This window comes from Falco rusticolus, chromosome 7 (assembly GCF_015220075.1).
Source record: "Falco rusticolus isolate bFalRus1 chromosome 7, bFalRus1.pri, whole genome shotgun sequence".
NCBI lineage: Eukaryota > Metazoa > Chordata > Aves > Falconiformes > Falconidae > Falco > Falco rusticolus.
In genome coordinates, this window is record NC_051193.1 from 36,811,109 (window position 1) to 36,826,887 (window position 15,779).

The following is a 15,779-nucleotide window of genomic DNA, read 5'->3' on the forward strand; positions in this document are numbered from 1 at the left end:
ATTACGTTAGTGACACTGAGTATTCAGATCTCAAACAAAAGGAATAACCCCTTTCCTGACCTATATATAAAGTTGAGATTAAAATACAGTTGTTTGCGGATCACTGAAGCAGACATTAGTATTTGCTGGCTTTAATAAAACATTTTATTTTTCTAGGATAAATTGGTTAAGTTGTAAAGTCAGAGTAAGAGCATATAGGAAGGAGTCTTCATTGATAGTAAGTTAGTCTAGTGCGTTAAAAACAATCCTGTATCTTCTCCTTCCAGGAAAGATACTGTACTTTAGTTATGATAAACCAGAATGTTTAGGTTTGTTCTTTAAATGCCTTCTCTCTCTTTTTTTTTTTTTTTTTAACCACAGAATATTTGCTGTCATTTGATTACATTTCTCAGTGTCTCATTCTTTTCACGTGAAAAAGCCTCTATATTAAGCGTTGTATACAGATGGAAATTAGTCTAATAGTTTAAGTATGTTCTGTTATGCTTCTTCTATTTTAAAATACAATTTTTATCAAATTCAGGTTTTCCATGTGAAGATTGTTTTCCCACACTTAGTTTTAAAAACCTTTTCTATGGCATGGTGAATCAGTTCAAAATGAAATCTGCGTTCAATTGTAATCTGAAGTGCTGCAGTTAGGGGTTATTGGAACATTAATCTGGGTTTACCTGAACTTTAAATTGCTGGTGGTTCTTTATGGTCTGGATTCTGTGTGTGGATTTAGTTTCACATGATATAATGTCTTTTTTTCACCTTTTATAAGGTGGTGGCACAGGGGGTAGAGCTTGTTAAATCACAGAATAAAATGGGAAAATGAACAACAGATTCCTATGGAGAGTATAATAAATTTTAAAAAGTATTTTGATATTTTGAATTATTAGTATTTCATTTGTGTCAACGGTTTTGGATTTTTCAGAAATTAATTTTTGTGTTTCAAAGGAGATGTGTCAACACCACAATTTCCTATGGGGCAGAAATAGTTTTTATTTTCTTCCCCAGCCAACTCTACTTGTGGCTTATTGCAAAGTCAAGAAATGTAACTTGTGGCAGTCATTTCAAACAATAAATATGGCAAAGATTCCAAGTACGTAATTAAATTGGAAAATTAATCTTAGTTCTGAGCCAGAACACTTACTGACTGAGGATATCCAGAAAACAATGGCAAGTAGAAGGAGCTCCTTTTGAACTTTCAGCATTGTGATTTGAAGGAGTGCATTATTAATTTGTAAAACAATTAAATTTTTCATTGGCGATGATCTGTCACAAAACAGTTTTCAGAGTATACAAAAGGAGCTATATCTTGGATGATTTGGAGTCTTTTATAAATACTTACAGTGTATAGTAATGTGAATACTTCTTGTTTCCCAGCTACTCTGTATTTTGCAAAATTAAGTTTAATATAGGTGCAGAGCAATTTAAAAATACTTTAGGTTGGAAAACAAGAGGCAAGCTTGTACAAAGTTTTGTAATGAATCGAAACTTGAAGCAGAGGTTGACTGAAAGTGAATTTCTAATTTAACAAGGTGTATAGAGACACTTATGTAATTAGGAGAACAGTTCGCAGGTCATTTAATAACTGAAAAACAGTCTTGCCTTTTGTTTAAGCAAGAACAATTTGGTCATTTAAAATGATGAAAAAATTATTTCTCAGAGAGGTGGGGAAGATACCTCAAGCGAAAACAATTTTAGGCTCCAGTGCTGCTGCCTTATGATACATTTCATCATTAATTCCAAAAAAGGTTTTTCTAATGATAAATCTGGAAGTAGAAGAGCATCGGCCTCAGATTTTACTAGTGGCCTGTAATGAAAAAACAATTGAGCATGACTTCTTTTTGTGAAGGCCTGATTTCTTAAATACTAGTAATAATCCCAGTTGGTTTGAATAGCTGCATTTTTATAAAATCTTTTCTACAATAAATGGCAAAAATCCTGATGTTGAAATACCATTTATCTCTACTGGGGTAATAATAGTACAATTCCCGATGTAAATGGTACTCTGTGTCAAGTACTTTCTTATCTAATCCTGCTCAGTGGATTACGCAGCTGACTGGAGGAGGACTGTAATCAGTTAGGAACACAAGTCCTGCTGGCCGCTAGGACTTGCAGCCTCAATGGGTTATTGTCCTGATCATCTCCTTCCTCCTCCCCAGCCAATTACTCATACTACTGTCATCAGGCAGATCAGTACCTGCTTTGTTTTTCAAAAATGCGATCATTTCTGCCTCCCTTGATGACATTGCAGAGTTACATAAAGGCATTACAGCAAGATTAAAAGGCCTTTGGAGCCTATAAAAGAAAAAAGCTGAGTAGTTACGGAATGGCTCTGAAAAACAGATAAATTTTATAATAGTCATTATTGCACAATGGCAATGGCAAGCTAAACTACATAGGTTAACCATTAATTTGCCAGTCAAATGTGAATCACAGTCATTTCAGTGTTGCAGTAATTTGAGGTGATTGAAATGAATCTTGAACCTTAAGGACAGATATGTTGTTTAGAGAAGAAATTAGATGTTTAGAAGTGAAATATTGCAGTTCTGTTAGAAGTTGGGGAAATATACTAAGAAAGACATGCAGTAAAAGCTAAGGCAGATTACAGACTATTGAACTGACAGTTGTTAGCCGAGCTATTCTGGTGCATATTGAAATCTAAATTATGCCTGAAGTTGAGTGGAAAATGGATTAGAAAGCTAGCTATAAATGACAGAAATAGTATAATTGAAAAAGGTACTATCAATGCACTATTGGAAGCTGAAAAGTTGTTGGGTTTTTTATTTGTTGTTTGCTAAAAAGGACTTGTGCAAGTTCAAATTTAATTCTAGGAAGAAGAAAGCCATTACGGGGTGGGGGGATGAACTACATGTACCAGTTATGCAAATTTCTTGATTACATACATAGGTAAGAGACGTGGTTCAGCAACAGCTTTACAGTAAATGTATCATACATTTATTTCAGGGTCATCTCTAAGCAGAGACATACACTTGTCTGGGCAGCAGACTGCTGCAGGCAGAAAAAAAGGTCACTGCCGAGATGCAGCTTTGCCGCTAGCAGAGCCCTGGAAGGCAGCAAGCAAGCAGGCAGCCCACGCTGCTGCCAGCACCCAAAGGAGCTGCAGTACTTGCTGCGGGAAGCCCTCCTGGGAGGGAGTGGCCCTTGCAATCCTTTGGTCACCCTGGCGAAAGCAAAAGCAGAAAGCCTGGCCTCCCTTTCCTGAATTTTCCCTTTTCCGATACCTGTAGCTGTTGTCTCACCATGGTGGCAAAACTCGGGTTTTTTACTATGCTGTGGATAAGTTTGAAGAAAGTGTTAGTTTCTTTAAGTATGTTTTTGCAAGTAACTGGAAGCATAGATAATGTTTATCTTTTACTGAACTCTTCTCTCTGGTGTGTTTATAGTGGTACAGAAATGGGGTATTTCACAGAAACGTGAAACCAGAAAACATATTAATAAAGGTAATTAATTTTATGTGAGAATACTTAAAAGTGAAATATATCAACTCTGAGAAGGTAATGCTTCTTCATGAATAAAAGTACAGGTTTAAAGAAATATATAGACCTTGTCTCCAATACCATATTCCTGATCTAGAGGAGTGAACAAGCAAATTTGTTACTGGCTAAAAGCTGAAATGAATCAGATGCATTACAGCCTGCATATGTTCAGTCCAATCTAAAAAACTGTTCTTTATCTTCTTAATACATAATTTCCTCTCTGTGTTAACCTAGAAACAAGCAATGAGGTTCGCTTCTGCAGCTCGCTCTTTCTGCATTCAGTTCCTGCATATAGTGGATGTTATTCCTACGAAACAGCAGAAGGTACTAGCTTTCAGAAGATGTCTTCATTGAAATCTATTCTCCTGACAGTTTCAGAATGTTATTTCCCTGTTGTCTGAAAAGCAAGGATTTCAAAGTTTAGTTTATGAAATTTTATTTTCTGGAGATAATTTTTTCTTTTAAGTCTTAGAAGTGTACAGGAGAAGCAATTACAAAGACAAGCCAAAACCACTTATTGTATCACTGCTAAACACAAGAACTCTAAGAAAATAACTTCATCCAGATGTCCTACTTAGCAGTCTTCCCTTCAGTTGTAGTCCATACACTTTTCAATTAACTCTTAGGTCTGTCTTTCAATGATGTACAGTATGGTATTTGCACGTTATAGGACACAGATATCTTCAAGCTCGGAGCTACTTGTTATTTTAATGCAGTTTTACTGCTATAATACTATGCCTGGGATTTCTGAAAGTTTATTCTTAAAGTAATCTGTGATTTATTTTATGATGCCATTTCACACATTTAAGGAAGATCTTTGCTTGAATATTTCAGTGTTTTTAATTTGTCAAAATACTTTCTTTACTTTTGCAGTTAAGAAATTTTGGACCTTGTAAGACTATCTATTCTAAGCAGCCACACATGGACTACGTATCCACACGCCGGTATGGAGCACCTGAATGCTTACTTAGAAATGGCTACTACAGTTACAAGATTGCTATAGGATGTGTTTTCTATGAAGTCACAAGGTACAGTGTTCAGTGGAGGGTTTTGCTTATTATTAATCAAGAAAATCAAAGGTAAATAACTGAAATAAGGAGCATGTGGTATGGGTAATACGATCTTGTTTCCATGGTTTTGTGGAAGCTTCTTCTGTGATTAGTTTGCAGGGTTCAAGAAGCAGTAATCCTGTCTTGTCTAGCACTCTCTTCACCCTATGGCAGGTTAGTTGTAAAGCAGTGGGATGTTCAAGGGTAAATCGTACCAACAAAACATTATTTACAAGGTAAATAACATTCTTGTACAGTTGGTTGTTTTGTTGTTTGGTCTTCGCCCTGCCCCCCCTGGTTTGCTTCGTATTTTAATTTGGTTAAAAATTATTTTTTCTGCTTTATCTCTGGATAGAGTATAGCTCGTTTCCTCTCAATGAGCTTTACTAACGATTCTCAATCTTGTTAATGCACTTGATAGTTTTCTCTCTTTTTTTGACTTACTATTCTGCAAAACCAGAGGAGATTAGAGAAAACACTCTCTGATATACTACTTCGATTTATAATAGAGTGTTTTTAAGACCCTTGTGCCAGGACCTTATGGTGTCCTGGAATATTTAGAAGTTGGATTCCGATGAAGGAAGACTTCAGGAAAATTCAGATTAAAGTCCTTTAAGCTTTTCAGTGACGATGAAACTATAACTCAAAAAAATTGTTATGGTCTTCAAGAAAAAAGGAAAAATAACCACCATGAGTATTTCTCCATTATCTTTGTGCCCTAGCAACAGCGGCAGTTCTTCTTTATTCTCCTCCCACGCTGCTGTCTCTGATATGCAACCAGGAGTGATAACATTTGCTTTGCTTCTTTCCTCCTCCTCCACATGGCAAGTGCAGCTGCTGCCGTCACTATCACATTAAATGACAACCCTTATGCTTTGCCTGCTAACTTGTAGAAACAGTTCTGCTTCGGTCAGAAAACTGTTAACAGAAAAATCCCAAATGTGGCAGTTCTTTTGCAAAGTAAATTGGGACCAAAAGCTTTAAAAAATGCCATTTTTTCCATTTCAATTTGAATCAGGTGGGCTTTGAAGTTTGGCAAGAAAATTACATGCTGCAGACTTAAGTTTTCTTAGGGCAAAAAACCCTTAAAGATATGTCCTCATAATTTTAGCTTAATATAACAAATTTCATTCTTTGTAACCATTGCACATTTTCAGACACCTGATAAATGTGTTCAGAGAGAAATGAGGGATGTTTATTGGAAATTACCAAATTAAAAAAGGTACAGTCTTGCCAAGCTAAAGGAAGTTATGGACAGGTTTGTTTCTTTTTAAGTATATCTTGCCATTTCTGCTGTTGCATGTTTGTGTAAACCTTTATGCTTTAACACCACAGTGCGTAAGAATTTTTAACTCTTCTACTCAGCTGTCCTTATCCTTCAGATCTTGGTCTTCCTCTTTCTGTTCATTACAAATTACGGTTCTTGGATTACATTTTTTTGTGGATTGCACAGTTGTTCTTCACTATGTTATAGTTTTACATTTAGAGACAGCACATTTTTGTAGATCACACACAAGCTATTCCCAGCTGCTTGTCTTGATATAACGGCACAACATCCATCAGATCTCTTTTTTCTCCTTCCTCTACTCGGAGCTTTATGAAGACATAGAGAGAAGTGTGCAGGCAGCTGTTTGATTGAATTTGGGAACAGTTTAAAGAAGTTTCCCCTGTCCACAAAGAGGGCTGAGTGTTTTGCTTTCAGGAATCATGTGGTGCTACTGAAATGTTTCTTAAATTATAAGCTCAAGGAAATGTTCTGCTAAGGAACTTTTTCTCAAGGAAAAAAACCAACACATGTTTGCAAGAAACAAATGTTTGTGGACCTTATTTGTTAAGTTAAATTGCTCTGCTGTGCTAACAGTATTTTCAAGGACTTCAGGCAAGTTTTATATTAGCTGAGGATCAAGCTCAGGAATACAGTTCAAATTACCATCTTCCCAGTATTGCTGCTTGCAAAGAACCTGTGTGTTAGGAATGGAATGGTTTTTGTATATTTCTGTGTGCATACACCGCAAGAGGAGACTGCTTGACTCTGGCGTCTTAAAATGAGGAAAACACATTGTCTTCTGGGATTTGCCACTTGACTAGAAGAAAACACAGTCCTATATCCATTGCCTTTCATCACAGGGGATGTTCTTGTTACATATTTTATCCCAAAGCTGTGAGGAAAGGGTAACTACAGGTTTCTGTTTAATAACCCGAGCTACTCTTTCCATCCAAACATGCAGTTGTATTGATCTGCTGTTGACATATTATCCTTCAATGGTTGGTTGGTATTAAACTGTCCACAAATGAGTAATACTAAAATGTATCTTCCTTGTAACTGAAATTTTGTTAACCACAGTGGCAGCTATACCACTTAAACTAGTTTAAATGTGTCTTCTCTAGTGCTAATTGCATCTCTTACCTTGCGGTTTTCAGCCTTCTTTCCTGGACCTGAAGCTGGACCAAATTTCCAAAATCCATGATGTTATAGGCACTTCTGCTAACAAAACTCTCGACAGGTTCAAGTAGTAAGTATGCAGTCCCATAGTTATTAATCTCACTGTTTAAATATCCACAGTATAACTGTACAACTGTGTGCAATTTCTGATCAGGGAACCACAACAAAAATCTTGTTCTGTTGTGACATCTGCTGACCAAAGAGCAGTATCTTCTCTCCTCACCCAGAGACGTCGTGCATTCGTGATCCTTGTAGGCAGAGCAGAGGAAATCCGAACCTTACTTAGCGTTTTATTTCCATGGTATCTTTAGGGCCAATGACATAACTTGTTAGGAAAGAAAACATTTTTTTTCCAAGTATTACTTACTTGTACCTAATAAATGTTTACCTAAAGCAGATGAAAATAAATTCTTTTCCGTAAATTGTAATTCTCTCAGAATATGCATGAATAACTGTTTGTTCTCACCGTGCTTAACACAGGTCAAGGACTGCGAGTTTTGATTTCCCCTTTAAAAAAGGAAAAGGAATACCTCCTCTTGTGCACAGTTTGTCTCCCAAAGGCTTCTGTGTCCTGTATGCAATGATAAAATATGATCCTGATGAGAGAATTGCTGCCCATCAAGCATTACAGCACCCTTATTTTCAAGAACTCTGGCAAGTGACTTCAAATCACTTCATCCTTGAAGACTAAAATCAAAAAGGTGGGGGGAGCACTGTGTGTTTATTATTTAAAGTGGACTGAAATTAGGCTTGCTTACAGTGCTAGTACTTAGCTTGCAATACAATGAACCTAATTCAGTCAACATAATTCTTTGCAATGAGTCCAAACCTCACCTAAAGCACAACTGATGTTTTTCTCTTTTATTCTCCACTCCCACCCCCCAACTTTTTAGGGCAGCTGATAAACTTTGGCCATGCACAGTAAATTAAGATTACTAGGAAATGCATCAGGCCAATTACCTCTGCATTCGTGGCAAATTTCAAAGACGGGTAATACTTAAGTGGAAGAATTGTCAGCACATTTAGAGAAAGTAATTTGTGTCACTGAGCTTGTTAGCTAGAAACAAATGTTTAACTTAAGCTGATTACTTGGATTTATTCAGTCTGCCTGAATACTGATCTTTATGGGCTGATGCAGCCCCCCCACCTCCTCCCAAAGCCCTGAAACACATGAGTTTGAGTTTAGAAGCCGTGATACCACATCATCCCTTCAGTAGACTCTTGTCATAGTTGCTATTACTTAAAGGGTCAGTTCCACGTTTTTCTTTTAAATATGGTCATCCTCTTTTTGCTGCCTTTAAGTTGAAGTTTTACAGATGAAGTTGTGGCAGAGACAGAAAATGTGCTTTTGTCTTTTCAGGCCTTCAGTCTACGTTTTGAGCAAGTAAGTTTATTTTTTTACATGTAGTTACCCTGCATTTAGATTATATCTGGGACAATCCTGAAGTTTTATTTGACACTGGAAATCAAAAAATTGAGATCTGATTAAAAAATCTAGCAAACTAAAACTTTATTTTCAAGCTATGTGAAAAATACTCAATGTATTCACTCTTAAGGGTTTGCTGTACTGGCAGGGTGAGGCAGAAGTTAGTACTACATGAAAAACTCCCAAATAATTTTTTTTTCTCAAAAAAACAAAACAGCAGAAAAAAACCCCTAAATTGTTTTCTGCTGTGCATTTAACCTTGAAAGCATGGACTCTCCTTCCACAGGAGCAGCCACTTTTCCCACCAGTTTAGTTCTGGGGTTCATCAGTGTAGGCTTTGTAAGAAGTTCCTTCAGGAAAAAAATCCAAGAAACATCAAGTGAGGCAGTAATTTAAAAAAAAAAAATTAGCTGAAGTAGTATTTGGCTGAGTTATTTTTTTTTCTGATTATTTGGATTTTCTCTTGTAATTTTATTCCTTAAGGTGTTCTCAGAAAGTGAATCTTGTTTATTTCAAAATCATTCTCATAGGGAAGTCCAGAAAATGCCAAAACAAAACATGGATGTCCTTGAGAATCACCAGAATTAAATCTTTCTGAGGTAGCCAGATTGACTTCCTGTCTTATTCCTACATGGCTTTCGGTTTTCCGGGCCCCTCAGGAAAGTGGTGAAACCCTTGTGTAACAGTCTGTTAGATCTGTTAGATCAAACGTCAAGGTATAGAGTTTGACTTGCTCATTAAAGTGCAATAGCAAAATGTGTTTTGCAGAGTGTATTTCAAACTTTTGTTGTCTCCTGAACAGTCTGAGAAACAGAAGGCACTTAAGTCTTCCCTGAAACATTTCCACTTACATGCTATAAAACGAAGAGGAGGAGGTTACTGACCACCTTGTAAAGTATTTGGAGTGCAAGGAAAAGGACAACTAAGATCTAATGAACGGAAGTGCCTTATTTTGTGTTTCTCTGACAATTTGTAGGAAAACCCCACAAGGTTATGAGGTCTGCTTACCTACCATTTTGGTATTCTGTTCCTGAAGGGTATCAATATTTAATTAAAGTGTTGTTCTGGCAGAGCATAGGGAGTACTCTGTATTGAACTTTCTAAGTATTTTTATCTTTTTAGTACCTGATGGAGGAGGACGTTGGTTAAAAATGACATGAAAGGATTCTTTCAGCTTCAGTATTAGGAATAGAATGTTATCTACAAAAGACACATTTTCATATTATATTTTAAATGACAGCTAACTTTTGTATATTTTTTAGATGTAAAAAATTTTTATTGTTCAGTCCACTCTGGAAAGTATTCACCTCCTGTATTCAATAACTTCACCTCAGGTTTTATCAAGAATGTGCAGATTATGCAGTCATATGAGATAGCTTGATTTTGATGCAGTTTCTGTAACTGCTAAATGTTTTTACATAACTATAATCTAGTTAAATGATAAAACAACTTTTTATCTAATTGAAAAGCAAATAAAATTTAGTCATAGTTTTCTTCAAGCCATTGATCTTAACATTAATCAAAACTTTCAAGTGACTAATATTGCAGCTAGTTGCTTGCAAGAGCAGTAAAGGCCCGTATCTTACCATGTTTCAGAAATTTACACAGGGATAAGCAGCAACAATTTAATATAATGTTACTGTTTCCTAGTGCTATACAAAGTAAGGACAAAAATGCCTTGTACTTTTCTTTGAATTTGCAATTTGATACCACTGATTTTAAAATTTGGGATTTCCTAAAAATTTGCAGTAACTAGTTTGCAATACTTAAATTTGGTCATGTGTTACAAAATAGTTTTGCTATTTAAAAAATGTGCAAGTCATTCTTAGCTGGGGGTTTTAAAATCTTGTGCCTACCAAGTACACATGCAGGATAAGTTTTGCAATTTTTTTTTTTGTTTTTTAATAGTTGCTAAAAGTTATTCTGCTCATAACTGGGAGGTGATCAACTTTTTTTCCAGTAATGAAACACCTCTGGGACTGCTGTTGTTCAGAATTTTCTGTGCAACAAAAAAGTGTAAAACAAGCAATGTGAAGGCAGGCGAGCGGCATGGTGTATTGGAGGTCACTGCTGCACGTGAGGCACTATGAAAAAACACACCACGCAGCAGATCACGGTAAAGTTACTTAGCCACCCCTTAAGCATCAATTGGAGATTGATACTCTAAATCCAGACAGACATTTTATTCTAATCAGTTAAGATACAGCTTAATTAATGCAGTAAAATATGTGTTAACATAAAGATTTTACAAAAATACTAATAATCTAGAATAAAAGTTAGGCCCTTTATGCTCTCAGCTCTTCTTCTGGGATGTTATTGGGCTATGCATTTGTGAAAATAATGACTCTTCTCATTCAAATAGAGCTTTTCCGGTTGGTGGCTTTTTTGTTGTGGTTTTTTGGTGGTTGGTTTTAAGAACTGGCATCTCAACACTTGTGGGATCCAGTTGTGACTGCATTGGATCCTATTCCTTGTTCTGCTGTTCAGCTTCTGGGTAACTTTGAGCATGCCCAAAGTCTACATTGTAGCTTTTCAATGAGGGGAAGCTCATGAGACTCAAGTTCTTCATGAGTCTTTTTGAGATCTACTGTTTCAAAGCACCTATCTTATGTTTGTCTTCATGTTTTGAAGAAGGTGTTACTTTCATATACTGTGCTGAGGACCAACATGACATTTACTAGCAGATTTTTTTAAAATGTGAAAATGTTAGCAGGCTAAATATTTGTGGTGCATACCATGGGAGTAATTTTTCAGTATTGATTCAAATTGGACTATCCAAGTTGAATTGCACCTGCATCATGGCCTACTGTATCTTTGCCCATTTTATTCTGTTTCTTTCTAGCAAACTCCCAGAATCTCAACAGCAGGAATGGAAAAAAATCCCAGCCCTGGCAAGAGTTCTTGTAAATTAAGGCCACGAACAAGGCTCTGCAGGGAAACCTGTATTGCTGCCGCTCCTCCTAGGTACGGCAGAGGAACAGCAGATTTCTCTTGCTAGGACTGAACAAATACGTAAGCAGAATTTTAGTGGAGGAAGTGTTCTACACCAGTAGAGCAAGTACATCATAATAAAGGGAGAATTAAACGGCAGAACATAACGGTATGGCTAACTGCTCTTTCTCCTTTTGTTGAAACCCATACTGGAGGGATGCTGTCTTTCCTCCAGTTCGGAGCAGACAATATGCTCCTGACCACGGTACCTTAAAAGTGCCGGGGGGTGGGTGTACATAGAGTGAGTGGCTGAGCTTTACTGCTGTTACAGTTAATCATCTCTCCACTTCATCATGCTTTCTTGTTACCAGCTCATACTGCTAGAACAGATAGAGAACTCCAGCAATAAAACAATCCAGTATTTGTTTGAATACCTAGCAAGAGATTTTTAGATATAGATATACACAAAATAAATAAGTATATAAACCTAGCACAGGTTTATACATATGTATGTGTATATATATAAAAGAAAGGTGTGATGCTAAGCTTAGGAAATGGAATTAAGGATGGCAAGTGTACAGGCAACACAGTGTAACGGTAAGTTCCAACTTCCTACCTTTGGAACTCCAAGCAGAAGGTGCCATGAGCTTCTCCAGCATTTTTTGCAGAGGAAGATGGTGAGTTGCTCGGTGCTAATATATTTGGACTTGAGCATGGCGTGCAGCAGTAAAAATGATGGTCTAAAAATAAGTAACTTTATCTGAGGGATCTTGCTTTCCTCAGTTATTAATCTCTTACAAGATTTTAAAAAAGGACAAATCCTACCACCCTGATTTGACTGATCATTCAGACTCTGAGCTCTCTTACCTAGCCTTATGCAGTAGGTCAAGGCACATGCTATCAAGAGTAAGTTTGTGATGGAGATAAATTAATTGTATTGGTACCCTCCCATCATCTTTTTCTGGAAATCTCAAACCACAGATGGTGAAGTTTACGTATTTGAACATTTCAACTAAAAAAAAAAAAAAATCCCCTCAGATTGTGTCTGAAGAAGCTACTTTCTGTTTCCAAAAGTGTTACTGCAACTGTTTGCTTCTATAATTAATATATCAGGTAGGTAATTATTCTTACACCAAGGAAGTAGTTATTTCTTTAAAAAAGATGAAGTCAGAGTTTTTGGTAAGCTTTAACTTGGAGAGAAAAGGCTATCGTAGTAGTATCATGTATGTTGCCAGAAATTCAGACTGTTATAATGAAAAAGGCAATTTCATATTCAGCAGATTGTTCTTGCTATGAAAATAGGAAATTTGAAGTGAAGGACCACGTTGGAATTTTTCTTCATTTATTTTACGCTTTCAGGTGGATCTTACACACAGTTCAGCATATATGGTGCTTCACAGGTATTTATTTCATAACAAGTTCTTTGCCATTATACCTCTGGAGACAAGCTGCACTTCTCTGGCTCTTGGATTAGTAGGCAAGCTTGAGTTTTCCCACCTGCTTCATAGTTGAAATACAGTCAACTTCAAACTACAGACTGGCGAGTGTTGTTTCTACCCTCATTCTTCCAGCTAAAATTCCATATTGAGATGACCTGTGTGGCACTCGCTTTTAAATTTATTTAATTTTTAACATGGTAGGAAAAACTTATTTAAGAGTTCTCCTATAGCTACAGCTCTTAAGTTCTTCCCAGGTAAGCGATTAGTATCCTTTTGCTTCCTAAAATATTTTTTTTTTCCGTATGGAATAAAGGGTGGGATGGGCAGTTCAAGCTTCTAGATGATTGCCTAACAGTAAAGAAGAGGCTGAAAAAAAGAAAAGCCACGTGCGTTCCTTGTATGCCGTTGAACTGTGTGTGATTGTAGCAGGGCCGTTCTGCAGACGCGTGTGCCAGTAGCTGCTGTTCCTGCCCTAGTGCTGGACACTGTGGTCCTTTCTGTACTGGTTTTGTATTTCTCCAGCTGAAGGAAGTAAGTCTTTTAAAGTTATTACATATTTTCTGAACTGTTTCATTTTGACCTAGACCGTATGAAGCACTTAGTAGAAGTCGTCTACAGGGAGATAACTACACTAGATTTCGGTGACAAGGTTTATCTGCATTTTAACAGTTAAACCCCACTATGTTAATAAAACTTCTGAACAATAATCCTGCTCAGTTTCAGTATTTTCCCCATTCCTCGTATTTAGAATGTAAGGAGGTAAGAATAATAGAGCTGTACTTTTTACAAAAGTAGACGATCTAATTGCCAGCTTGTAAATGTATCTGGCAGCTTTCTACATGCTAGCTGCATTACAAGAATAAGACTTAGTTATGAGTAACTGCTGCAGTTATTTCTCCCCAAATTTTCATTCATTTCCGGAAAAAAAAACAACAAACAAAACAACCAAAAAACTTCTTATGCTGGAAAACGTCTAAAGTTTACTTGCAATTTAAAAAATTCTATCCACTTCATTGCTGGAGAGCATTAATGTGTGCCCCCAGACAGAGCATGTGCACACCCGGGCAAGTTCCACATTCCCAGGCTAGCAGCCTCTGTTTCACTCTGCCTGCCTGATGCCTGGCTGCAAGATTCAGCAAAAGCCCATTTTATATAAATATTGCTATATAGGATAAAGGGAAAGGCATGGCAGATACTTCTATCCTCTGTCATTCTGGGGCTTGACACAGAGCAACATCTCCTGGGTTTTTTTTTTAATCACTGCAAGAACTACTGAAAACAATGTGAGTGTTCTGTTGCTGACTGATTAAAAGTAACGCGTGTTCAGGCACGCAGCATTTAAGCTATACACACACGGGGGCCTGTCTGTCTCTGTAACACTGAGCCATTTAAGCGCACTGAATTATAAATGAGATGCCTGATGTAAGACAAACGAGTTGTCTCAAACACATCTACTTCAATATATTGACCTAATTTTAGATTGTCGAGTCAGAAAGTGTGTACATCTACTACTGCTGGGTCTTTCATTTCACAACTCCCAAGACAATTATACAGGACTATGTGATTACAAAATCCTTATCCCACAACGTTGGCTTGTCTGCAAGACTTCTGCTGTGTGATGTATTTAAAGACAAACCCTTAACAATGAGAACAGAACAATGTTATTTCACTTACCTAATTGAAATTCAGCTATATTAATTACGAAGCATTGTTCTAGATGAGAAATTTTTGAAAGGAATTTGTTCTACAAAGTTGAGATGGTATTTCTGTACCAAACATTTAATTCAACAAAGGATTAGATTACATCAAAAGTGATTGAATCTGAACAGAAAGTAAACAAATGCATATTCAAGAGAGTTTAATATGTATTTTCTGAATTAGAAATATCACTTTCTTAAATGAATGAGAATTTCTAGTGTCATGACCCATTACTCCCCTCCCCCATCACTGAATTACATTATTTATACATATAATACAGAGCTGATTGCAGTTGGAAACAACAATATTAAAATAAATGTTTAATAGATACAAAGGATCTTTTTTTCCACAACATAGTTTTTCTGGTGTTTGGACACCAATTTTAAAGTAATTTCTATTAGCATTAAACTATTCAAGTGCAAAACAATTCTGTTTTAAAAATCTATGATTGCAGCATCCATCTTCCTGAATAACATTTTGAAGCCAGAAAGTAATCACTTTCATTTTCCATGAGTGCATTCCAGGCTGTCTTCTAGTCATCTCTGGTTAAAAAGATCAGTGCAAAATAAACAATGGTGAAGTACTAGTTTAACCATTGAACTTACTTGAATTTAAGAAACATACTTTATTTTACACTATATATATATCTTCTATTTATATTATTTATATATAGAGATTAAATTACACTGAACTTGAAAAGTATAAAGAAAACCAAAAATGTTACTATTTTTTCCTGCAGCACCAAAGGAAGCTTTTTTTAAAAAAAAAAAAAATAATGAAAACTCTTCCTTGGGTGAGCAGCCTAGCAGTATTAGCTGTAGTAAGAACCCATTACATTATTCCTTTGCAAATTACTATGTGATTCACATAATTCCATGTTTACACTCTGCCACATTATAATTTGTGATGCTCTTTGCCTGAAGAACAGCTCCTGGTTCCACTGTCATTACTTCTTGTCCTGCGTTCAGAGATTTGCTAGCAGTAGTGTGATGGCTATACTACAGTTCCACTTGGAGAATTGGCCTGGTTTTGGGATGACAATAAACCCTGCAAACAAAGCAGTTTACATTAATCCAGCAAGAGAACCTGACATTAATTTTATAAAGTTCTTAGCCTGAAGCTAAAATGAGTATAATTTATTTTTACCACCGCTTGCTTACTTTAGGCATCAGCACCTTCTTTCCTACAAAAGAATCTAAGCTGCTATTGTGTCGGTCAAGCAGCACACAAAAGAGCTTTCACTAAGTAAGAAAGCGTGTGCATTTATGACACATGGTGAATCTGATCCCAGCACATGATTTAATCTGC

At 36.4% G+C, this 15,779-nt stretch overlaps 2 protein-coding genes across 6 annotated transcripts in view; one reads left to right on the plus strand and one right to left on the minus strand.

Annotated features, from left to right (window-relative positions):
• Positions 1 to 15,779, plus strand: part of MOK (MOK protein kinase) — a 29,371-nt gene that overhangs the window by 5,367 nt on the left and 8,225 nt on the right. The window contains 7 exon segments of the mRNA XM_037393948.1: positions 2,820 to 2,895; positions 3,401 to 3,479; positions 4,359 to 4,520; positions 6,956 to 7,047; positions 7,458 to 7,678; positions 8,280 to 8,361; positions 10,364 to 13,304. Coding sequence (XP_037249845.1) covers positions 2,820 to 2,895; positions 3,401 to 3,479; positions 4,359 to 4,520; positions 6,956 to 7,047; positions 7,458 to 7,668 — 620 coding nt within the window. The 3' untranslated portion in view covers positions 7,669 to 7,678; positions 8,280 to 8,361; positions 10,364 to 13,304.
• WDR20 (WD repeat domain 20) overlaps positions 14,530 to 15,779 on the minus strand; it is a 48,160-nt gene continuing 46,910 nt past the window's right edge. For 2 of the 5 annotated variants that reach the window (XM_037396104.1, XM_037396100.1), the window contains one exon: positions 14,530 to 15,518. In XM_037396104.1, coding sequence (XP_037252001.1) covers positions 15,465 to 15,518 — 54 coding nt within the window. In that variant the 3' untranslated portion in view covers positions 14,530 to 15,464. The remainder of the gene's footprint in view (positions 15,519 to 15,779) is intronic. The other 3 variants (XR_005105548.1, XR_005105546.1, XM_037396103.1) reach the window with 2 other exon arrangements.